Source organism: Coffea eugenioides, chromosome 9 (genome assembly GCF_003713205.1).
Source record: "Coffea eugenioides isolate CCC68of chromosome 9, Ceug_1.0, whole genome shotgun sequence".
Classification (NCBI taxonomy): domain Eukaryota; kingdom Viridiplantae; phylum Streptophyta; class Magnoliopsida; order Gentianales; family Rubiaceae; genus Coffea; species Coffea eugenioides.
In genome coordinates, this window is record NC_040043.1 from 6,017,820 (window position 1) to 6,043,144 (window position 25,325).

The 25,325-nt window shown below is 34.2% G+C and overlaps 3 protein-coding genes across 4 annotated transcripts; 2 read left to right on the plus strand and 1 right to left on the minus strand.

The window, feature by feature from the left end:
• Window positions 1-2,331: 2,331 nt before the first annotated feature.
• LOC113783721 (serine/threonine-protein kinase BLUS1) lies at window positions 2,332-4,209 on the minus strand. Its single transcript, XM_027329937.1, has one exon. The coding sequence runs from the start codon at window positions 4,198-4,200 to the stop codon at window positions 2,632-2,634; it is 1,569 nt and encodes a 522-aa protein (XP_027185738.1). The 5' UTR covers window positions 4,201-4,209; the 3' UTR covers window positions 2,332-2,631.
• A 6,031-nt stretch (window positions 4,210-10,240) lies between these two features.
• LOC113782062 (zinc finger protein KNUCKLES-like) lies at window positions 10,241-10,801 on the plus strand. Its single transcript, XM_027327975.1, has one exon. The coding sequence runs from the start codon at window positions 10,241-10,243 to the stop codon at window positions 10,799-10,801; it is 561 nt and encodes a 186-aa protein (XP_027183776.1).
• A 5,955-nt stretch (window positions 10,802-16,756) lies between these two features.
• LOC113783549 (chromatin assembly factor 1 subunit FAS1) lies at window positions 16,757-24,120 on the plus strand. 2 transcript variants are annotated; one of them, XM_027329714.1, is made up of 12 exons: window positions 16,757-17,323; window positions 17,979-18,078; window positions 19,391-19,535; window positions 19,625-19,748; window positions 19,985-20,343; window positions 20,439-20,759; window positions 20,876-20,957; window positions 21,030-21,170; window positions 21,985-22,380; window positions 22,608-22,745; window positions 23,494-23,539; window positions 23,663-24,120. In XM_027329714.1, the coding sequence occupies exons 1-12, from the start codon at window positions 16,826-16,828 to the stop codon at window positions 23,821-23,823; spliced, it is 2,511 nt and encodes an 836-aa protein (XP_027185515.1). In that variant the 5' UTR covers window positions 16,757-16,825; the 3' UTR covers window positions 23,824-24,120. The 2 variants fall into 2 exon arrangements, with proteins under 2 accessions (XP_027185515.1, XP_027185516.1); XM_027329715.1 differs by having other exon boundaries at window positions 22,608-22,764; window positions 23,663-23,694.
• The last annotated feature ends 1,205 nt before the right edge of the window (window positions 24,121-25,325 follow it).

The following is a 25,325-nucleotide window of genomic DNA, read 5'->3' on the forward strand; positions in this document are numbered from 1 at the left end:
CGGCCTTTGTTTCCTATGCACTCTCTGTAATTTCATGACATGAATAAATTATAGCGTAACAAAAAATTTGTTAGCTTTAAAGTCGGATTTGAGGAAACTTTAACAACTAGCATGCATTTTCCCAAAAATAACTTTTAGGAATTGAAGGGCAAAAATTTACCCAGAAAAATATTAGTACTATATATATATACACAATAAAGGGTACAAATATATGTTCTGTCAGAATAGTAATTAATGGTACTCCTTGCGTCTCATTTTATATGTCTTGGTTGCTATTTTAATTTGTCCTAAAATGTTGGTCATGATTTAAAAATAAAAATGAATAATGCCCAACTTTCCTATTGTACCCTTAATACAATTTCCAAGAAAACACATTCAAGTCATGTTCTCCTAATAAATAGTGTTACAAATCATTTCTGAATCTTGGTTGTTGTTCTTTTTTTCAAACATTTAGCTCAACTAACAACATATTTAATGTCAATAGAGGGGCAATAATGAAAAAAGTTACTTTAATAGCTTATATGTTTTGGTCAAATTGTATTTTTCTTAAACTGTATGCAAAGTTGATCATGACATATCAAATGGGATGGGGGAGTATTACAATCCACTTGAACTAACTAAAAGATAAAGGGTGGAGATTGAAGCAATCAAAACATGAAGGGTGTAACTTGAGATTAGAGCGTAGATGGAGGGAGGGCTTGTACAAGACAAAAAAAATAGTCTTATTTGCCAAAATTTTTTAAGACACACACACACACACATATATATATATATTAATCTCGTAAACACTGATAATATATACATTAATGGGTCTTAAAATATCCCATATTAATTATTCTATTTTAGAGTTAAAATCTAAAATTTATGTGACATGTATTTACATCTACTAGTATATTTATCATTAGTACATAAGAAATTTATCCTTTTTTCCCTTCCAATTTGTTCATGATATTGTTTGTATTGTCAGGCTAGTTTTTACACATTTTGAAATAATTTGTCTTGTTGTTCATCTTTGAAAGCGTAAAGCAACGATGGTATTTATAACAAACCTTTTCTTTTTTTGAAGTAATATTGATAACAAACCTTGAATCGACTAATCCATACATAATTCAAAGTTTGGTTTGCCATTTTAATTAATGGAATTATATTCTTCAAAGTTAGAAAAGAAAAATAACAAAAATTCTGGCACATAGAGATAATGAAAATGGAGGTGGCTGAGAGGCGAGGAGACAAATCAACAACCACGAGGCATGTTTTCTTACACGCCGGCAGTCATTCCCTGCAAGCCTCTCTGGAGCTAATTTTCAGCCACTGAGGACCGATGCATGCCGGACATCGGTGTTTCTTGTTTTTCCGGCGGGGGAAAACACCGGGGTAAACCACCCCCTTACGAACTAAACATCTCTGATGACAGAGTGGTTTAGGGTTAGTAATTGCACGCACCGGCCCTCGCTCCACCACCTCCGCTGTATACCACGGTGGCTCGCTCATTTCTTCAAGTAAAGCACTAATTTTTGCGGTGAGTAGTCGATGTGGGAATGAGCTGCTTGACATTGACTTGGATCAGTCAATAGTTTGACTTTCCTATGAAATTTTTATTTTCATTTATTGTTGTTTTTTTTAATAAAAAAAAAAAAAAAACCAGAATACCTGCTTTCTTTGCATTCTTATTTTCTTTAATTACAATTTTCATTTGTGTGATTCAACTAAAAACTTATTTTTTTTCCTAATTCAATAATAACTTCTTCATCTCATGAGATTAGATGCAATATCTTGACATTCTATTCTATTGACACAATTGGAATAACTGAAGTCCTGGCTATGGCTGGTGTTAAACTGCAAATTCCTCTACATATAAAATTGTTCAATGCAAATTTGCTTCTTTTCTTTTGTATGGATTGCTATTTTCCTTCAAAAATCTTTACTTTTTTCATGAACACATTTTTTAATCACTTCTTTTATCTCACATACATCAAATCGCTATAGTACATTTCTCTACAAAAACTCCAGAAAATAACAATCCAGACGGGTTTGAATTCGACTTGATTCCTATATATGCTAGGCAATATACCAATTAAGGAAGGAAAAAAAATAAGAAGCAGAAGCTGATAATAGAAATTATAAAAAATATATATATGAAAATGGAAAAAGTAGATGAAGATGGAAAAAACTTCTCTGTCATCGAGGTGGACGTTTTCTTGGTGAACTGAAAATCTGGCAAAAATGGAATTTGTTCGTGTTGTATAAGAGTCAAGTGATGTTTGAACAGCAAGGATCATGCAGACTAAACTGCAGGCTATCAGCAAGAAAAGGGAAACAAGGGAAATCTGATGAAATGACCAAACATCTTGTAATCTGCATTGATTCTTGAGGTGATTTGACAAATTTTGGTCGACAATGATCACTGACGTTTTGGAACTAAATTGTACTAACAATCAAACCAATATGAAATTGACTAAATCAATTTTAACTGGTAACATCATATAGGAGTTTTAAAAGGAGATCGCCTAGAATATGAAAATAAGGTTCTATATGGTTCTCTATGGCAGCTGGATTTGGAGTGGAATAAACCATGTACTGCATAGAAATTGATTCAAATCCCCATAGAGAACTAAATACAGCTTAATCATATTACTGTCCACTGCTGTATTGCAACTTCAGAAACTCCAATTCTAATTCCAGTGCAGCATTCTTCTTCTTCTCATTCTCCAACTCCACCTTCATCTTCTCAATCACTTGCATCAGCTGCTCTTCCCTGCTCATTTCTGTGAACTTTTTCCCCTGTATCAAGCCAATCATGGTCATCACCTCATTCCTTTGATCCTCCAAACTCTTCTTCAGGAACAAGAGGCTACTCAATATCATTTCTCCATCCACACTACCCTGATCACTGGCGCTAATCACAGATTCAGCCTCACTAGTGCTCCCAACATTTTGCACCAAATCATCAGAAACCTCAGAGACTTGATCAGACAAAATCTGAGTTCCAGCCACACTCACAGTCTGCCCTGGAGAATTATTTGAAATTGATCCATCTGTGTCCCCTCCCTTCTCTTGTATAATAGTTTCACCTCCAAATCGGACTTGTTTTACAATGCTGTCTTCTTCTTTCTCATTTGGAAAAACAGGGTTCAATTCGAAATCCTCCACATTAAAGTTCCAACCACTGATTCTTCTTTGCTTGGTATTTTCCCTCAATGAATCTTCCTCATCTTCCTCCTCAGTTTTATTCAAGGACAGTAGTCTCTGAATTTTCGACTGCCGAAACCTTTGTTCCACGGTGGGCAGACCATGAAGAACATTCTTGACCAAAAAATCGGGACCTTTGCAGTACCTGAAAAATGAATGCTTCAACAATTTATCAGCAGAAGGCCTTCTTGATGGATCTTGATCGAGACATAATCCCACCATGTCCTTGAAAGACTTTGAAAACTTCTTTTTCTTACTTTCATGAAACTTAGCATAATCAGAGAACCGGAATTGCTTGGTAATCTTCATCAGCAAAGACTTCGAAGGAGGAAGATTGGACAGAGGAGGCCTTCCATGGGCTAATTCCAATGCAGTAATCCCAAAAGACCATATATCGGCCTTAAAACTATAACCCGTATGTGAGTGAATTACTTCTGGTGCCATCCAATAAGGGGTTCCAGCAACATCGGTCAGCATCAAATTTGATGAAGGAGAACCTTGTAACGGTCCATAAGATGAGCTTGATTCATAAATCGAAGCGGATACACCAAAATCAGCAAGCTTCACCGAACCATTTGAGTCCATCAAAATATTTCCAGCCTTGACATCTCTGTGGATATGGCCCTGATCATGAAGATATGATAAAGCAGAAAGGGTTTCTTTAAGAACCGCAGCAATGCATGGCTCAGGTAATCCATCAGGGAAATTAGAGGTGATGATGGACTGAAGAGAACCGCCAGACATGAATGGCATCACCACCCAAAGACGACGATCAACGGTGAAAAAGCAATGGGCTTTAAGGATATTAGGATGGGAAAGAAGTGACATGATTTTGGCTTCACGTCTGACATTGTCAAAATCTGCTTTAGCTTGATCAAGATCAATGGATTTGATAGCCACAGTTGAAGAGTTCATGGGAAGACAGATGGCCTTGTAGACAATTGCACTGGCTCCTCGACCAATTTCATCAAGAATCTGATAACCTTTAGAGTCCAGTGGATACTGAAACATACTTTTTTGTTCCTCCCCTTCAGAAGAAACCATGACTAATCTTGATGATGCTGATTGATTCTTGATTGGCTTTGACAAAAAGAGTCTTGATTGAATCAGGTCTTTTCTTGGAAAAATGAAGATTCTTGGATGATTTTATGGTTGCTAATTGTTGATCAATGGGGATTGTTTCGTTCCAGAAGATGGAAGAAGGATTCGTGACCAGAAGAAAAGAAAAGATGCTGATGGGGTGGTTATCTCAGTTTTCTTGTGAAGATTGAAAGATGGAAATATCATGAAACGGTGCTCGTAAATATCACTGTTGTATGTGAGTCCTGAATCCTGATGCATGTGAGCTCTTCAACTGCTTTGTTGTTTTGGACTGTGATGAATAAGGGAAGGATGAGATTTGGCGGTTCAGTTTTGCAGAACTGAATCATAGAGGGTAAAAGATATAATGTATCCGTGAAAGAGTTTCCTGGTTCGGTGTCCAGTAATTCAGTTTCCTTTACTTGCAATAGATCGCATGAATTAGAACTGCTCTTAAGATTAGCTATTTTTTTTGGGTATTTTTGAAAAATTTTACTGTAGCAGAGTTTTTAGATTATATTTTGGGATATTTTTAAAAAATACTTTGGAATATTTAAGAGTAGTAGAGTTTTTAAAATATTTTTTGAAATATTTTTTAAATATTAAAAAAATTTAGACTACTTTTTAGGGTACCTTTTAGAGTACTTTTTAAAAATTTTTATAGTATTTAAAAAACTAGTTTTTGAAAAACTCCTAGATCCAAACAGAGGGGCATAAACGAGTCAAGTTCAATCGAATGGCTTGAAAGCTTGTTCAATGTCATTTTGATTAAGCTCCACATTATTGAATGTCATTTTGTCTAATTCATGGACATTCTGAGTTTTTCAATTTGCAACTACAAGTACATATTACATAAATGAAGACAAAAAGTTACATTTACAATTAGTTTGATGGATTGCGTACGTGGTGATAAGAAGTAAATTGGTTTTTGTTTATTTTCGAAATGAGTAATTGATTTACACAACGAGATTCATTCAATTTGAAGATTGAAGCATGAACATCCCTTAGACTGTTTCTTCTTCTTCTGCTTCTTCTTCTTAATTTTTTGAAGGGGATGATATTCTTTAATATGCTTGGATCAAGTTGTCAAAAAAAAAAAAAAAAACTAACATTTGAATACTTTCAGGTGTAAGAATATTCCAAATTTCTTGAAAGGCTATTTACCAAAATTCCCGTGGTCTATTTTAGCTTTTCAAAGAAATTTAACACTATTTATATACTATCAGTCGATCACTAGTTGAGTGACTTATCAAGTAATTGATTTCTAGTGTTAGTTTAAATACTAGTAAAAATTGAAAAATCTCTACTAACCTAACCGACATAATTGATAAAACACGACTTATATGACACGTACAAGTTAAAAGATGACTCATCTCTTGATAAGAAATCTAGGGTTGTTATCTTTTTTTAACTCTCCTGCCCGTCCTCGCACACTTCTGTATCACTGAGTTAGCTCGTGTTTTGCCACTGGGCCTTTGGTCCAGTAGTCACTGCGAACCGTTGACCTTCCAAAAAATTTGTCACAATATGTGACGGTTTTCAGTGGCTATTTTCGATGGAATTTTTACTCACATCGAGTCCCCTCCCCCTCTCTCTAGATTAGGCTAGATTAGGTTATAAGGTCCAGTGGTCACTGCGAACCCTTGACCTTCCACAAAATTTGTCACAATATGTGACGGTTTCCAGTGATCATTTTCGATGGAATTTCTACTCACATCGAGTTCTCTCCCCCTCTCTCTAGATTAGGTTAGATTAGATTATAGGAATTCTATCGTTGCGACAAAAAAAAAAAAAGTTAGCTAGTGTTTTAAGAGTCGTTCTTTTGTAAGTGGCCTCGTAAAAATAATACTTTTATTTAATTATTTTTCGACACATTTTATTGACTCAAAAAGTGTTGGGCCTGATTCGAACTAGTTTTTCCAGTCCACGTTCAGCCCATCTTGACTCGAGTTCAATACTTTTGACAAATCTAGCTCAACGTTTATCCCAACATTTAGCCTGCTGCATTAACCAGGCTCAGTCCGACCCCAGTGCCAAACGAAGTCCTTTGTTCACCTCTGTTCTTCTCTCTTTGGACCAAGATTGACTTTAACACTCTTGTCGGGCAGATTGACCGCTTGTGTAGAGGGAGGCCTCTCTGCGATCGACCTAATGCAGCCCAAAATGTCAGCTATGATAAAATAATCTCGAATAATTAATTAACAAACCAAAACCTCAGATCATCTTAACGAATTAATCAATAAACAAAAAAGTACGGGGCGTTTGGTAACCTTTATTCGTGCTTTTCTATTTTTGTTGTAGAATTTAACAAACAAAAACCAAAAAAGGATTCATTAAAAATTGTTGGCGTTTTACAAAAAAGAGAAACATTCACCAAAATAAACCCTGTTTTTGAAACACCAAAAATATTATTTTTAACTATTGAATAACACCTAAAGTGAAAAAAAAAATCAATAAGTTAAATTTGTAAATTATTTTATTTCTTCTTAGTTAACTACTCTCCATTAATCTATCTTACCATACTCCATCCTATTCAACCACTTATCACCTAGTTCAACTAAGCTCGACTCATACGTCGTCATTGAAACCTATAATTTGGTCTTATTTAGTTGGGCTTTGACAAGCCCAAACTATATAGAGGAAAAAAATATCACTTATTAGCATGAACTCGACCCATCCAAAGCTCACGCGTGTGAGCCTCGTCTTGGTCCATCTTTTCAAAATGAGTTTCGAGGGAAATTGGGTTAGGTTGAATTTTCTTTATAAAAAAAAAAAAAAGCATACATATTGTACGATTTTAAAATGCCTATATATAATATACGAGTAAAAAAGTGCTAAATTCATATACTTACTATACATATTTATTAATTTTTGAATTATGTATTATTTATTAGAAACAATAATGTTTTAAGATAAATATACACAATTATTTCTTCTGAATTTATTTATTTTATACATGTATAAGTATTAAACATATTACGTTGAGCTTAATTTGGTCCAAGCCCAACCACTTTTTAATTATGCATCAATTTTAAGATTGTGTTACCCTTCAGCTCCAATAATCATTTTTCTCACACAATAATAATGCCCAACCAAATATAGACATATTGTCTTGATTTCAAAATGCTATTATGAATCAAACACGTTATATTCTATTTTTCTTTTAGAACAAAAGAATAAGCATTTTTTTTTTGTTCTTAGCAAAGAACAAAATTAGAAAAACACAAATCTTACCCAAGAAATAGGAGCAAAGCAATTATTGGCCAAATAAGTTGAGCTAATATAATATGTGTACAAATTGGTTATATGAAATTTACAAGAGTAACAAAATTATATTGTGATTCACCTTTACAATAATAAATTTTTTTTTTGTGCAGTAGCTGACAATTTAATATATAAAAAATGACATTAATGTGTCTTCTAAAGACTTAAACTTTAGTGCAAATCAGATTTGTGCAACTAATTTGGGTTGAGAAGCTGATTAATCCATGAGGAAAAGAAAATGTCGCGTGAAACCCATCAATGGCGGTGTTCCAAGAGAGGCAAACAACTGTAGTGACTCTTATGGAACGCCAATTCTAATTTTGTTAAGCAAATCGTGCTGAACGATTTCCAACAATCTCATTAATAAATATACCCTATTTATCAAAAGACAAAGGACGATCTTGTGCTAAATTGATTGAATTGCACCAAATTTAATTTGCTGCACTTATGTAATTGTCATGGATTCTCTCCTCCAATGGCACCTCCTCATTGCATATATTGTTGATTCAAAAACTTTTGTGAAGAAGAGGCCGTCTTCCAGCATTAGTCCAAGTAGTACTGATTTCATCGCTCGATCACATGGAATGGTCAAAGCTATATAAATATGGCAAATCTGCTGAGCATCTCATAATAAAAAAAAAAAAAAACTAAGACGCGTAATTTGGCCGTCTTTGCCGTCGAGAAGGACCAAAAGCTAGGAATGTAGCAGTAGGACAATTACTAAATTCGAATAGGGAACGTACATTCATTTGTATGCATGCATTTGTGCAGCCCTCGTTCTTCTCACGAGTCATGAGTACTACTAATTCTTCTTCTGAACCTTTCTTTCTATGGAGTTTACGATTTCCATGCAGCTATCTCATTTGGAAGTTCTTAGCTAGCTAGCCAGTATTTCTCCAACGTGATCAGTGATGCTCATTTGCACACTCCATGCAGCTCATTAGGGAGTATAGCTAGTAAGAGGTGGAAGAAACCTTCCAAGTCGGTGTCTTATTGGTCTCCAAGAACAAGATCTAGCAAGTTAAAACAGCTGTTGAGGAATATGTCAAAGCTAGGAGGACTTTTTCCAATGCATTCCTAGTTATTAACAAAAATGGGCTTAAAATATTATGTGTTCGATTTTTATGCATTGTTTGCATCTTTAACAACAGGACTCCTGTGACTTCAGGGTTACATGCATCACATGTAACAAAGAAGTTCCCAATTTAAGAAATAACTAAGGAAAAAAAAAAAGAGAAAAAGACTTAACTTTTCATTGTGTTTTAAAAGTCTAGTGTAAATTAATTTCATAACAAATTCAGATAGATTTTTTTTTTTTTTGGAACCATTATACCCGCATTAATTAATGCACCGAATCCCATCAAATTCAGATAGATTACTAGTAAATAGTGAGATAAATGCTTCAGAGTAATTCCTCTAAGCTCCCTTAATGCCATTTAATTTTTCTTTCCATAATGCTGGCTTTAAGGAACTATTTAGCCTGTGAAAAAAAGATCTTAAGAGATACACTTTCTCGTTTCTTTTCCCAGCTGGTTGTCGACGTCTAGTATTAACAACAAAGAACTACGTTCCTCGTGTATAAACAGTCTTACCGACACATGTAGAAGGAAGCTTGACGTTTTCCCATTTTTCTCTTCTTTCTTGTTTAAGCAAAAATTGGCATATTATCTCTCTTGATCCAAAGCTACTCTTTGTATCCTCAAATTACTGACTTGGGACGTTTTGTAGGCGAAAATCTAGTTTGTGAACATTAATTTGTTTCCAGTTCTAAGTAGCATGAGCAATCAATCCATTTTTTACAATATTAGATAAAAATATTTTCAAGAAATCAGAATGAACAAGATCGATCATCTGGTTAGAAGATATGATCATCAGCCTCTTCGTAGCGTATCTTAAGCATACAATTGCCAAATTTTCATGCAAAATTGCATGAGCTATTATGTGTAGACTAGAAATGCATAGATAAGCTTAAAAGCTTGCACAGATATTTAAAAGTTGGATTTTGGAGTGCAAAGCACAAAAATAGAATTAGCACTAATGCTGACAATGACAGAAGGCAATTTTTTAAACTTAATATTATTGTCAATTTAGTTAAGAAAAAAAGTTACTTCTCTCATATTAATCAGGCTAATTGAAAGCATGTAAAATGTTAATCACACTTTAAAACCTTATTTGGATACTCACTTCAGATTTATAGATGGATGAGGTTTAATTCTTGGGCTGTAGCCAAAAGTAATCACCATCAAGTCTTTTGTCCATGTGAAAGGGTTGATTTTCTGGTCTCTTTATTTTAATTCACTAGAAGCCATATTTTTCTCCTTTGTCGTTGAAATGAGGGAGGAAAAACCGGTTCTTTTCTTTCCAAACTCCCAAAAAGAAAGTCTTGACAAAGATTGTAAAAAAAGGAGCATCTGCGAGCCGGCTAAGAGGTGAAAAATTTTAACATGTCTGCATCAATACAAATAACAGTCAAGACACGAAGGAAATTTCAAAGTCTTCTGAACTTGTGCCCTTCTCTTTTTCTCTCTCCCTTTTCTCAACCCTAAATAATTTCAACATCATCTTATACCTCTCTAGCTAATGAGATAATATCATCAATACTTTTTGATCTTGTACCCTTTTGTACCTAGCAAATATTGTTCTTGAAGTTTTCTTGAAAGACAAGAAGTTCACTGTACTGATCATTTCTTGATCATCATTTGTCAAGATGGACATGGAGTACGAAGGAAAGCCTAGCAATTCTGAGACCTCAAGCGAAGAAAATGATCAGCCAGCTGAAAAATTCACCGATGAAAACACCAGCGCTGGTCGATTTTATGAGTGTATTTTCTGCAAAAGAGGGTTCACAAATGCTCAGGCCTTGGGAGGTCACATGAATATACATAGGAAAGACAAGGCAAAGGCGAAGCAGAAAGCGAGAAAGTCTTCGGTTACGAGCAAATCCAGTGAAGAAGTTATGAGTTCGAGAAATTATGAAAGGCTCTCAACTGAGCAACCTCAATATTACGCTGTTCCTACGGAAAGCCAGATGAATAATTACCAGTACTTCTTTCCGGGATCAAACCCTAATGTTTCACAGGGGTATGATCATTTGGGTGGTTTCGCTGCTCCAAGGCAGGAGTGTCTTAGCTTGTATGGGGATCATCATGAGGGTCTCAACCTGAGTATGCATATTGATCATTATCATCATGAAAACATGAGTAAAAGCTACGGGAACAACACTTGGGAGGAAGAAGATGAGGTGGATTTGGAGCTTCGCCTTGGTTAGGCCTTTTAACGAACTGTTAATTACATATATCAGATGATAATAATGAAGATAATATAGTAGCATAGTATGAGTGTGCTTTATGTTTGGTATGTCATCAATTCATTGGTTCTTTAAATTATTTGAAATATTTTGGCGTCAATATATTGAAGAAGGCTTACCGATCAAGGCCGAAGCAACTGAATGTATAATCTTTTGGTGGGATCTCAAAGACAAAAATTTAAGGTCGTCTAGGGATCCATGAAAAAAGTACTTGATCCACTCCAAAAGGATTGCTGGAGCTTGGGATAGGCTTCAGTTACTTGGAACATGATCTGTATGTCTTGTACTAATCCAAGCTTTGTCTACATTTTGGAATGAACAATTTCCGTTTGTTTTCAAATATGATAAATATGCCCTTTTCTTACAATATCTATGATCAAGTTCTAGGGATATCTGAAGTTAAATTGGGCCAGAATTGTTTTTCAATAATCCGTTTCATACTTCCTGAGAACCTGCAGCACCTTTAATATGCCTGTATCACAGTAATTACATTCAACGAGTAGCATATAGGAATAGGAGTTAACCTGTTTCTGTTTATTCAGTGTAGGTTAACCTGTTTCTGTTTATCCTGTTTAGTCTTTCAATAAACTGCACATCTGTTCTGAAACTATACAGGGTATCTAGTATTTGTCTCTTTAGTTTAAAGAGTTGGAATTTCTTGGTGATGTCTTATACTATATATGGATAGCAGGAGAGACCAGGAGCATCGATTGCCAGTTGTCCATAAAAATCAATCTTATTCTTGGATTAACGTGGTTATTGGCATCACAACATCAGCCAGTAAAAGCTCAGAAACTTGTTTTGATGCCTTCAAAATAACTGAGGGGTAAATGTAAGTGGCACAAATTAGGTCTTGAAGTTTAACCACCTTCAACTGATTACAAGAGAAAATCATGGATAAAATTTTAATCAACCATTGTACCTTGAGCGGCTTCTTCTTTCATGGACCAAACGTACTTGAGAGAAATCTTCATTAGAGAGGAAAATCCCCCAGATTCTTCATGATCATTTTGCATTTCTTAGAAGGTTTTACAAGCATATCATGGAGCATTAGTACAAAATGGAGATATTATCGATATATTCAATGTGAATAGTGAAGTGGAATTGGTCAGCAAGTCAATTGAAAATTTGACTATATCCCCTTTCTTACATTTGACTCCACCAGCCTCGTGCATTTTCTTACAGACATTCGACAGGCTTGCTTGTATTTCAGTTTAACACAACACATTCAAATTGGTGTCTGTGTATACTTACGTTATGGTTGAGGAATTCTTGAATGTTGCTCTTTGTTAGATCATTTTCAGTTGCATTATTGTTAGTATTTCTTTGGAAGGTAACTTATCCAGCTCTAAGTTTTCTTAGCTTCTTCGCAGATACAAGATCTTTCCATCTTCACTGCGACAGTTGTTGTTTCTAGCAATAATTATGGTTTCATGCGTTAATATAATTTTTGGACAAATTTCTCTTGTACTCTTAAATTTTATTTGAATTGTCAAATTATGCCCTCTTCATGAATTCTGTGTTGTAGCATGCCCTTTTGAAAAAATTCCCCTATCAAGTAAAAGAGCAACCTGTAATCATGGCTAGTTTGTATCAAAGTGTTTGTTCTTGGTATATAGACTTCAATTACTAACAATTAATTTCTTGGCACTTTCTTGCAGGATTCATTAATTGTATAATGTACATATTACTTTCTTTCTTGCTAAAAAAAGCCAGTATGACATTCAATGTTAAATTACATGAATTATGGTTCGATTTTTTAATATTTGTGCAAGGATAATAACATCTCTTTTGAGTTGTATATAAAATAAAAACAATGTATATCATATAACGTCTCTTTTGAGTTGTATATAAAATAAAAACAATGTATATCATAATTTTTATAGATCTATCGATATATACACAAATAAAGTGACAAAATTTTACACGTTTAATGTCTCACACATAAGGATTAGAATCAAAATTTGTACTCATATAGCATCATTTTTTAAACTCATTATAGTAATTATTACTTGTACTTTTAGTTTTGTAACTTTTAAATACATTCGTACATTTGTGTAGTGATTTATATGTGTGATTTTGTCAAATTCATTTTTTATACCAAAATGTTTTATCATGCTTATTTAAAAATTTCATATAATATACATATGCATAATATTTTAAATCATAATTATTACTTGTACATTTAGTTTTGTAACTTTAAATGCATGCATACATTTATGTAGGGATTTATATGTGTGATTCTGTCAAATTCATTTTTTATACCAAATTTTTTTTTTATCATACTTATTAAAAATTTTCATATAATATACATATGCATAATATTTTAAATCATACCCATTCCACATATTATTAACCATGACATATAACAAGTATGACAAGCACCTGAGCGATGTCACTTGATTTTACTTTGAAAATAGAAAATTTCAATTTCCTTTTTGAGTATATCAAAAATGCCATAAATTATTTCACATCTCATTCAATTAATCTTTTTACCTCCCATACATTTTGATGCCCTTTCATAATCTTTATTTCCTTATGTTAATTAGTATTGGTTTTCTTTTAGAAAGCTTTGAGACTTGGATTTCGAAATGACTGAAATGCTCTGTAGGAGACAATTCATTGGCAAAGGAGACTTGTAAGATACAAATAGAGCAATGAAAATGGGATCTTACGACTTGCCAACTATACTAGGAATATAAAAAACAACACAAATTTATGCTGTACACAAGGTTTCTAACACAAATTTAGACATCATCTACTAATATTATTAATATTAGGTGTCATACACTTAATGTTAATTTTTATTGGATATTCAAAAACATGCTATGAATGGTTAAACAATCTCTTACCTTACGAAATATAGGCATAAATTACAAAATTCTGATGGGTTCAATTAACGCTGTAGAAAGTCTACTGATTCTGTGTTAAGATGGTTCAATCGACATTCTTCAAGTTAGCCATCCTACTAGCATCGTGTGGATTCTATAACTTTTATGTTGTAAATTTGTATGATTAAAATAATGGATTAATCTTTCCTACACTGACAGTATCAGTATTAGATGAATGACAATTATGTAAATTTTGAATTTAAAATCTAACTTTTATACACATAATATAGATCCAACGACGATAGTATATATACCGTCAGTGGAAGTGACCAAATGGATTAAATGTTGCTGTTGACGTGAGGTAGCGAGGTCACCGGTCACCACCACTGAGTACCACCCCTGAGAGTTGCGAGAATTTATTTAAGGGATAATTTCTAAAACCTCACCTAAGGTTCTAAAAATATCACTAGCCTCCATTGAAACCAATTTTATTGTAACAATTTAGTCCAATTAAAAAAAAAACAACAAAAAAAAAAATTTCAGATGTGAAAATATTTGTTTTATGCCAAAAGTGCCCCTCAACTATTATATTAGTTAGATTAAATATTTGATCTAACTTGTTAATTTACTTAGGAGGCCATTAATGTACGTACATGGTCACCAAAAAATGTCCATTATCCATAACAAAAAATAACAACTTCCAAAATTTAACAAAGCATTTTTTTTCGTACCTTTAGATTCTTGCTATCATCACAATTAGAAGAAAAATTATCTCAATTAAAATCTCTTTACTTTTTATTTCTTTTATTTATCAAGTGCATAAATTGGAAAAAGGATGCCTAGTATTGGATCCTCTTTTAGATGCCAAATTATATATATATTTTTTAAATTTCAAATTACGGTTAATTTAGTTGGTAAATTGTTTAATTACTTTTCATGTCTAAATCCTTTAATTTATCAGCTGTATTACATCTGATTTCTTTTATTTGTCGAGTATATAAAAATTAAAAAAGATGTACCTAATATTGACTCTTATGTTTAGATGGCAAATTAATTAACTTTTTACAATCCAAATTATGGTTAATGTAGTTAGCAAAATTTTAATTTAACTCTTTTCCTTCACATATATGTGTAATTATCCTAAATGATAAGGGTAATAAAGTTATTTAGCCATTAGTGATGTAAGTATTGGATCCCAAATGACTGACAATGGAGGTAAGTGAAATATTTACAATCTTAACTGAGGATAGTAAAATTGTCAAAAACCTGAATGGAGGTTTCTGAATTTATCCCTTTATTTAAACTAGTAATTGTTTTGGAGTTGTGCCATTTGGTCTTTTCATCAGTTCCATTTGAAATACTTAATGAAAGTCACCGATGGGAGATATCTGTCATCTGGCCAAATCTTAGGATTTGAATGCTAATTTTGGCCAAACCTCAGGGGAGTAAATGTAATTCACCCTACAATATGTATTTTTAAAACCATATACTCCCTTCATTCTAATTTGATAAAATATTGTTTTCAATTTTCATCTGTTCCAAATTATAGTCAACTCTTCAATTGAAAAATATAATTAACTTTTAACTTCTCTAAAATGTACTTATTTGACGTATTTTGTTATCAGTCAATATAATCTATCCTATTCATTAATATTATTGTTACAACTTTTTATCAATATTACTTGTTGCAATTAATATAAAGATATAATGGTCAATTATGCTACTAATATTAATGTAACAGCATTTTAGAAAAATAGTAGGTTAAATTAACACTTCCAATCAAGTTAACTAATATTTTTTAATTGGGGAAAAATGCTAAAACAATCAAAGTGGGACGGAAGAGTATATGATCATTCCATATGTGTGTGTGTGGCTGTATGAGCTGAATTATACAGTGCTAAGGCTTGTTGGGTCAATATTGGATAAACTCGGCCAGTTTCTAAATTACTGTAGGAATAATATCAAAAACCTCCCCTGAGGTTTTTGACTATTTCATTGGTCTCTCTCTAAATTTAAAAAATTACATTAACATCCATTGATCTCTAGTATCTTATAACATTTAGATCTAACTAATAATTAAAAATTAATAGTAGGATAGAAAATATAATATGATTCCACCATTACTGCTCATATACTAAACTGTTTACTCAAACTAATATTTGCCTAAATATTAAAGAAAACACTAGAATTTACTGTTTATTAGTAGAGATTAAATCACATATGGCATTAAAAATAGTATATTATTTTGTATATTTCACTTAATATACGATTCAAATTACTCTTTTCAGTTACAAACTTATTGTTAAATATGATTAACAACAAATAATAAAAAAATCAGTAACCAAAATATTACAAAGAACGAACTTTAATACCATAAAAATCACAACAACTAACTTTAATATGTTAGCAAGGATAATTTTGATGTTCAAGTTTGTTCTCTGTAATATTTTGGTGGCAATATTTTAGATTATCTGTTGTTAATCATGTTGGACAACGTATATGTAATTGATAAAAGTAAATTGGATATTGTATTAAGTAAAAAATATAAAATGGTGTACTATTTTTTGATACTATATATGATTTGATCCCTAGTGGTAAATAACAAATTTTAGTATTTTTTTTAATGTGTGGGTTAGTATTAAATTGAGCAAATAATGTAGTAGATGAGAAGCAATGATGAAATTATATTATTTTCTCTGTCCTAATATAACTTTTTAATTATTGATTGGGTTTAAATGTTACGAGATAATTAATCTCAAGCGATGTTAGTGTAATTTTTGAAATCCGGAGGGCAGCTAATGAAATAGTTAGAAACTTCAGGGGAGGTTTCTGAAGTTATCCCTTACTACAGTGGCGCTGGGCGCCAAACCAATTTTTCGGCGGGAATCCAATTTGTAAAATCTACTAAACTTTCGCAAATGTGGAAAAAAAAAAGGAGATCGAAATGCGTAAAACCCATTAATTAATGCTTTATACTCTGTTGTTATTCAAGGCAAAAGGTTTCTTCATCTTCTTCAGAAATCTTCTTTCGTTTTCTTTTCCATATTCCTCCATTTCATTTTTTCACTCCTCCTTTTATTTTTCTTTCAATCTAAGCACTTGCATGTAGTGATTTTGAATCAGGGTTTCAATATCTATCATCAGGAATAGTAAAATGGCGGAGCCCATGGTAATCGACGTTGACGAGGCGGCACCGACGGGGAAGATGAGCGGTTCAGATAAGAGGAAAGCCCTCAAGCGGAAGCGGGGGTTTGCTGGAGGGTTACCAGACCTCACGCCAGAAGAAAAATCGGCAAAAATCAAAGCTTTGAAGGAGGAGATGAAAAGTTTGTTCAATTGTTACCTGGAATTAAATGGGAATAAAGAAAATGAGAATGTGGAGGATGGTTCTTTGAATAATAATAATGTGGATTCGGCAATTGCAGTGTTGATGGAGGAGAGTTGGCTACCGTTGAGCAGGTTGGCGGTTGAGATTTTCGAGAAACTCAAGGGAAAATTTGGAAGTGACAATAGTGGTGGTGGGGGTTTGAGTAGTTTGGCTAGTGTGAAAAGCAGACTTCTTTTGATTGGGCAGAGGGTTTTTTATGGGATTTCAGATGCGGATGCTGATCTCTTGGAGGACGATTCTGAGTCCGCTCTCTGGTGTTGGGAGGTCAAATTACATTTCCTTATTTCACCATCTATTTATAGGATTTTTATGTGATTCGTATTGTTTTTTAGTTTAGTTTTGGGGGTTAATTATGTGCTAGTTGAAATGGGTTCTTTAAATGTAGCATTATATGGTTGGTAAGTTCGTTGCTATTATTAGTTGTATTTAGTAAACTTGCTGTTCTAGTAGTAGCTCAGAACTAGCTGGGGATAGCCCATCTTAGCATATTCCTTTTTTTGTGAGAAATGGAAACTATGATTTAAATGTAGTTGTGCCGTGCGTAAGATTTTGCATTGGTGAGGTGGGATTTTGTGGCATTAATGTGCAGTTTTACATTCGAAGTGATTGCAGTTACTAAACTGTTTTGGTTTGGTGTAGTATAGTGTCTTGCTTTTGCTGTCCAATTTAAATGCGAGACACGTATTAGTTGTCATTCATCGACATGTAAGCGTCTGTGTATGCATTCATATTATTATTAAATATTGACCCTTGATTGTCTTTTCATACAGCAACCTTATAAAGCACACGCGTTCGTTGTTCATTCCATTTTGTGGTCCATGTTTAGTAGAAAGTATCACATTACTATTGGGCTGTCATCTACTTGTTTGTGTTTAGAGAGTTGTTTGCTGATTTGTTGTCTGAACATTTCATTTTGCAGACAAGAGATATGAAACTCGTGCCAAAATCTATGCGAGCAGTGCTGAAAAGTCGTCGAACTTATCGGAAAAAGATCCAGGAGAGGATAATTGCTATTTCAGGTAAGCAAGCAAGGAAACCTTCTACAGTCAATTTGTTCGTGGGAAAGATTATTATGAGCAGCAGCACTATGCCAAATTGAGAAATGAGGCTGTTTTTTATTTGGTGGGGTAGTTGAAAATAGGGGGCAAAAGCAAATCTATAATGAAAGTCTAACCTATTCCTTCAATAGTTGGTTTGGTGCACCAAATAAAAAAGAAATGGAGGAGGTATCCTGCATTAAATAACTCTTGTTTTTGGAAAAGTTAACTTGCTTTTGTTTAATGAATCAAGGATTCTACTTCTTTTGATTAAAATTTTGAATTTTATGTGGTTCTTAAGAGGGGAATTTAAGAATTTTGCCCATCTGTCAAAATAGTTTATGATTTCACATTTCGACTGGTGTATGGTTTGAAATAGCTCCCCTTCCTCGCTTTGTTGGACTGGCCCCTGTTGCATATATATATAGTGATACGAATTAGTTACCGAGCTGCCATTGTTCAACTGCCTCTGATTTCTGAATCGATAAGATTGTAGGAACCTTTAGTGTACAATGGGCAGTTTCTTGTTGGTACATATGCAAGCACTAGTTTACAGATTGGAGAACCAATATGGGGCGGTGCCCCATATTGGGTTTTTCAGTACTTGAAAGTCACCTAAGAGTAGTTTACAGGTGGTAATCTTGACTCACTTTGTACCACTAAGATGAGAAGCGCGTTTTTGTTTAATTGATGCAAGTGGGTCCAGTAGGCCTTACAGTTGGTTCCTTTCATGGATTAATTCAAGTTTGTAACCGATCATTCATTCAGTCCATAATTACTGCTTGGCTTTTTGCTTAACCAAACAAGAGGTTTATCATATAATTGTTACAGTTGTGTGGCCCATATCTTCAAAAGATTATGATCTTTTTGAGGCAACGCTGTTAAGTTGGATCAACCAGGGTTTTGTTTGGTCTCTTGAGAGTTTATACCCTGTTCATTAATCTATCATGTACAAAGGATAAATTTCAAACCAATGTGATCTTTCATGAGATGTTTGCTAAAAATTTTGATTGGCATTATAGAGTTTTTCTTCAAGTTGGTGAATCTAGAAGCTTTTTAGTAATGCTTTTGTGGGAATAGAGTGTGTGTGTGTTTCTCATCCGTTTCTAATTCAGTATTTGCGATATTTGTGGAAAAACAATTTCAGATGCCTGCTGGATGCTTAAGCTTTATTTCTAATCTTGTAGGAAGATATGATAAAAAATGTCACAATGTTGTTTAAAGTAGCATAATTAGTTCATTCCTCTTAGATTTTCTCAACCAGTGGATTACTGATACCTATGATTTGTTTCAGCAATGATAGCAGCACTAGAAAAATCAAAGAACCATCAGAACCACCAAGAGCTGATGAAAGCTGCAGAAAAGCTAGGTAAAACATTGAATGAAGCAGAGATTCGTCTTCTAGTTGGTAATTCTTTGCAGAAAAATGAGGCTGAAGGGTATGTGGCATCCATAGTTATGTTATGTACCATTGATTGTTATAGAGATGGTTTTCCCTTATCTTAGGGTGATCTTGTAATGGTTGAAGGTCATTAAAGGAAGCAAAACAAGAAGAAAAGCTGTTAATTAAGCAGTTGGAGAAAAACAAACGGGAGGAGGCAAAAGAGAAGAGAAGGATGGAGCAGGAGCTTCAGAAGGAGAAGTTGCAAAATGTAAGCCCCTCTTTCAAAGTATTTGTCTTTCAATAACTGTTGTTACAGGTTTAGTTTTTATACCAGTTGATGGGTTTGTTAGATTTGTGATACTGTATCTATGCAATGTTTCCATGGGGAAAATTGATATTCCATTTTGAATTTGATGGAACATTCTGTAATTGAGATTCTTGAGATCTTCTTCTGTATGTGATACTTGTTATCCTCAAGTCTCTTACTGTCTACATCCTCCAAAGGAAAAAGAGCTAAAGCGGTCTCAAGATGAGGCAAAAAAAGAGGAGAAGCGTCGTGAGAAAAAAGAATCTGAAATGAAGAAACAGATAAAAAGGCACCAAGAGGAAGCTGAAAAAGATCAACGGCGCAAGGAGAAGGAAGAAGCTGAAAACAAAAAGAAACTTTCTCTGCAAAAGCAAGCATCACTCATGGAGCGTTTTCTTGAACGAGGTGCAAATCCATTTTCAAAAAATGATCAGCCTCCAAGAAGTGCAACTGATCCATCTCCTAAGATGGACAAAGAGAAAACTGACTCAATTACTCTGGCAATGGACTCTGTGCTCTCCATGGACACTGAAGTTAAAGTGGAAGATATATGGAAGTGAGGCCCTTTTTCCGTTTTCCTCATTTGTGCTCATGCAATGAAGCAACCATTGTTTTTCCAAAAGAATAACTAGTTTTGGTTACATTTTGCAGCCTGCATCTAAATTCTTGGCACTGCCTAGGTAATTCAATTCGTTCAAACAGACATATGCATTGGGGCATTCGTTGGAAACCTAAGACTGATCTTGTCAAGAAACTTAAGCTAACTGCTAATAAAGGACTGGCTCGTGAGGAAGAGATGAATATTGAGAAACTTGTTGATGGATGGGTTGGTTCTAGTACTGACAGTAGACTGTCTCCTACCAATTCAGACAGCATAACTGCAAACGGCCGAGCGCATGTACGAAGTAAACAGTTATTGCAATTTGATAAGAGTCATAGGCCTGCTTTTTATGGATTTAGGCTGAAGAAAAGGTAAGTCTATTGCGGAATGGTAGCCACTACGTTATTTGGTTCTGTGGCTATAGCTGAATGTTATCCAGGAGATTGGTTCAGAGTGGCTCTAATTTCATCTATTGCTCTCTTTTCAGTCAAGTTGTAAGTGCACGTCACCCTTTTGTAAAGGATCCAGAATTGGATTATGAGATTGATAGTGATGAAGAATGGGAAGAGGTATGGTGCATATATAAGCTTAATTGTTGCTTGATTGTCCTGAAAACTATCTTTACAAAATTGTTTGCACAGGAGGAACCTGGTGAGAGCTTATCAGACTGTGAAAAGGATGGAGAAGAGGAAAGTTTGGATGAAGGATGCTCAAGGGATGATGGTGATGATGAAAGTGAAGATGGCTTCTTTGTTCCTGATGGATATCTCTCAGAAGATGAGGTATTTCCAAGAGCATTTGTGTAAAAGTTTCTAGTATCTTTATTGTATTCATTGCCAGAATAATAATCAGTACATAAAGATGATCATTAATTGGGCATTCAACCAAAGAAATGGAGTATGTTTGTGTGACAAATTAAGAAGTCATGTTTAACTGACTTGTGAACCAAGAATATCATGCTAAGTTGTTTGTTACATTTAGTGAAGGAAGTTTCACCATGATTGTCCAAAGCAATTTTTGACATAAAATTTGCTTAGGTTCCCTAAATTCTCCAGTTATTTTTTAATTTTTTTTGTTTCTTCAGTTTCATTGTTCTTTTATTTTTTATTTGCCATGTTTTTTCTTTTTTGTCATTAATCAATTTTGGTGCTTTCATGTGTATGCTTTCAAAGTCTATCTTATTAAAATTGACCACTTAGCCTTCTTCTCTCATAAGCAATGAGGAAGTCACCTACCTGTCCTTTCGTAGATCTTCATAATGGAGTTTTTCAAGCTTTGAGATGAGGCTTTTTTTTTCAAACAATGTATGTATTATATGTTATTGCGTCCCTTAGTTCCCATATTGTTAACTGTCCAGTACAGAAATGCCCAGCAGTGACATGGTGTTAATGTATCATCCTTGTTGTATTGAGCTGCCAAATGCTGGTTTTAAGTGTGATAAAAAAGGAAAGATGTGAACCAAACTTGCATGGTCGAACAAGATGAAAGAATTATCAGCTGTTGTTGGATTTTGTTCTGTGTTTTTTTTCTTTATTTCTTTTTAGGCAATGTTTTAGTTTTCCTCATCCGTCTGCATTTTGACACTCCGCCTTGCAGGGAGTAGAAGTTGACAAATTGGAGGTGAATCACTTGGTTGAGGAGACCAAAAGTTCGCCCAGTTCCAAGGAGGCGGTAAATCAGCTGTTTCGACAGCAAAAGTGTCTATACAATTTAACTGAGCATGCTCTTCGGAAAAACCAGCCTTTAGTCGTTCTGAATATAATGCATCAAAAAGCCCCTTTGCTTTCTGCTGATAATGTCACTGGCGCTGAAAAACATGAGCAAATATGTTTGCAAGCTTTGAGTATATGTGCATTCCCAGTTGGCCCATTTGTACCGATTTCAATCAGTGATGACACAGAAGATCAAGGGGCTTGCACCTCAAGTACAAAAACCAACTCCACAACTTTCGCAAGTCCACCAACCATATTGGACTCTGAATTGGCTCAGATTGTAAGTTATTTTTATGCCTTTAGTATTGATGTTTTCATTCAAAAGCTTCTAATGCTTTGCTCGCATATAGTTACCATGGCTCTTGCTATATGATATTTATAAGTTTGTCAACATTCTTTCACAATGGAGAAAGATTGGCCTAATTATGTGGATTGGAGTTTTCTTTTGGAAAATCCATATGTTGGTAAAGCTTGCAATGCCAGACTAATTTTCTACTGAATTTTCAGGTATCTGTCATTCAATCATGTTCCAATGGCATAAACAAAGTGGTGGAATGTTTACATGAGAAGTTTCCCACCATTTCCAAGTCTCAATTGAGAAACAAAGTGCGAGAAATATCAGATTTTGTTGACAATCGGTGGCAGGTTATTTTCAATTATTCATGTATATATTCTTTCAAGCTTAGGAGGTTAAAATTCCCTTTCTGATGATTTTTGTCTGTTTAGTTTGAGACCTGACCTTTCAATCTCACAAAGTTTATTGACCTGAGGTGGTAACCATGATTTTCTGTTGCTTTATATGACAATAGATTGAAAAGCTGCTTCACTCTTAGCATGTAACATAATCTTATGGTTACATTAAACTCGTGACTTTTCAAATTTGCTGAATAATAAACAGGCATCTTGAATAATAATAGGTTCTTCTTTAACTTCCTAGATATTTATCTATTTTAGTCCCTTTGCACAAGTAATGTGGAGTTTAAGAAATATCGGGCACTACAAAGGCAAGTTCATGCACTCTGGAGGTTCTTATGCTTTGCTTGCCCACACCTCCAGCTGTCTGCCAATAAGAAGATATGGGGTTATATTTGCTTTTTCGTTTTCCAAAATGTTTTTCGCATGACATAAGAGTTTTGATAATAATCAACCTTCATCTGTTTGTGAACTGAAAAAAAAGGGGTTGTCCATAGCATTATGCGTCCAAGTCTAATCTGAACTGCAATACAATTCTACAGTTCTTTTAAGCTTCATTCTCTCCTCCCTTAGGAAGACTTTGTGCCTTTGTTCTGGACTTTTAGTTCTTGGACCTCTGGAGGGACATGCTTAATTAATCTGAAGCTTGTTTCTCAGACTGCAGTTTAGTTGTTTATGTTGGCTTACTCTTCTGATGCAGGTTAAGAAAGAGGTAGTGGTGAAGCTCGGTTTAACAATATCACCAGGTAGTTGGTTACTATATGGTTACTTATTCCTCCATTTGTGAACTCAATTATTCTTTTGCATTTGAGAGCACCAGTAGTCAGCATTGTATTGTTTGGTTGAGTGAGATTCTTGATATTCTGCAGAAAAAGGCAGCGGGAGGACAAAGAGCATTGCCACATTTTTTTCCAAGAGGTGCCTGCCTCCCTCTGCGAAATCTATTAATCCTTACGAAACCTCCCCTCAAATATCCCAGAAACCTGCATCTTCTACTCAGCAACAGGAGGGTACTGCACGAGAGCATTGAAAAGATGCTTTTCCCTGCTCCACTCTGTTCCTTTCATGGATGTTCAACTGTATTTGTTTCTTCCGGCCCACCCCTTTTTCACAGCCTGAAATATTTTTGATATGTACATTAAAATCCAGATCGTATATTCGATACTGGTCATATATCTAAAGTTTTGCTTTTGGATTAGGATTGTAATTTTTGGTTTATCTTATGAGAACAAAACTTACTAGTTTGTCTGCAATTCAGGTGACTATTTCTACATGTTATATTAATGCTGCAATGCATAGAATGTCTGTCTTAATTGCTGCTGGGAAATGTGTTCTACAACAAAAATCGCATGGGTGTAGTTAAGAATGATACCTGGACTCTACAACATGAATTCTAATATCTTTGAAGATTTGACAAATTCTGAGATCTACTTGACCATTTTTTGTGTTCATCTTGTTGTAAAAGATTCATGTATCAAAGCATGGGATCGGGATTAGCAGCTAGCTAAAACTATTGTGGTGGAGGATAATGCATCCAGGGTTCTTTTGGATCAATGTATATATGCCTTTTTGGTGGTATTTGGCCACACACGTCCCATAACCAAAGAAATGAAAAGTTACTGTTTTGTTTGGTTTCACCCTCTAAACTGGATCTAGAATCACATCAAGGAATAGCACGTTTTTTGTATGTTACAAAATTTTCAAATGTTAATTTTGGCTTTTGAGAACTTCCAAATAATTTTGGCTCGCCAAACTGTTAGGAACCTAACCATGAATACATTACACCTAACCATGAATCCATGACACCAAACGGTCGAAATTGCTCACCAAACTGTTAGGAACCATTTGGGGTGTCTGAAACATCATCGATTATAACGTGATGATTGAGAGAGAATTTTCCCACTGGCATGTTGGAAAGTGTCAATTTATTGGATCTGAAATGAGGCCTTGGAATTGACGCCCAATGCTTTCAATTTGGGTTACGTAGGCATATGAAGTAGTACAACTTTGGAGGCTACAAGCAAAGCTTGCGTGCCCCATCGCCCAAAGTCCCTCTCACTGCTAAGCCCCTTATTTTTCAGCTGGTTTGTCTACTAATGCTAATAGTGCTGGTTTTCAGGCAGAGTGATATTTGAAATAACTAGTATTATTTAGAATTATTATAGTACTACTATTTTTTATAGTATGATATATATATATGTGAGATAAAAAAATAATTAAAAATAAAAAATATTTAGAAAATGTGTTTGTGATATAAGTATAACTATTATTTTAGGAGTATGTTCTTTTTTTTTTTGCACTGTCATACAATTTTTTTTTTTTATAATAGCAAGCTTAGATCATAATGCTACATGATATGAATTTAAATATAAAATTCAAATTATGCGCATGTGTCATACATCCGTAACTATTAGTATAAAAAAAACCATTACATTGTTGGTACATAAAAAGTTTATCCTTGAAGTGGTACATACCCAAACACTCCCAATATTAATTTTAAACAAATTCCTTTGCAAATTATTGCTGCTATGA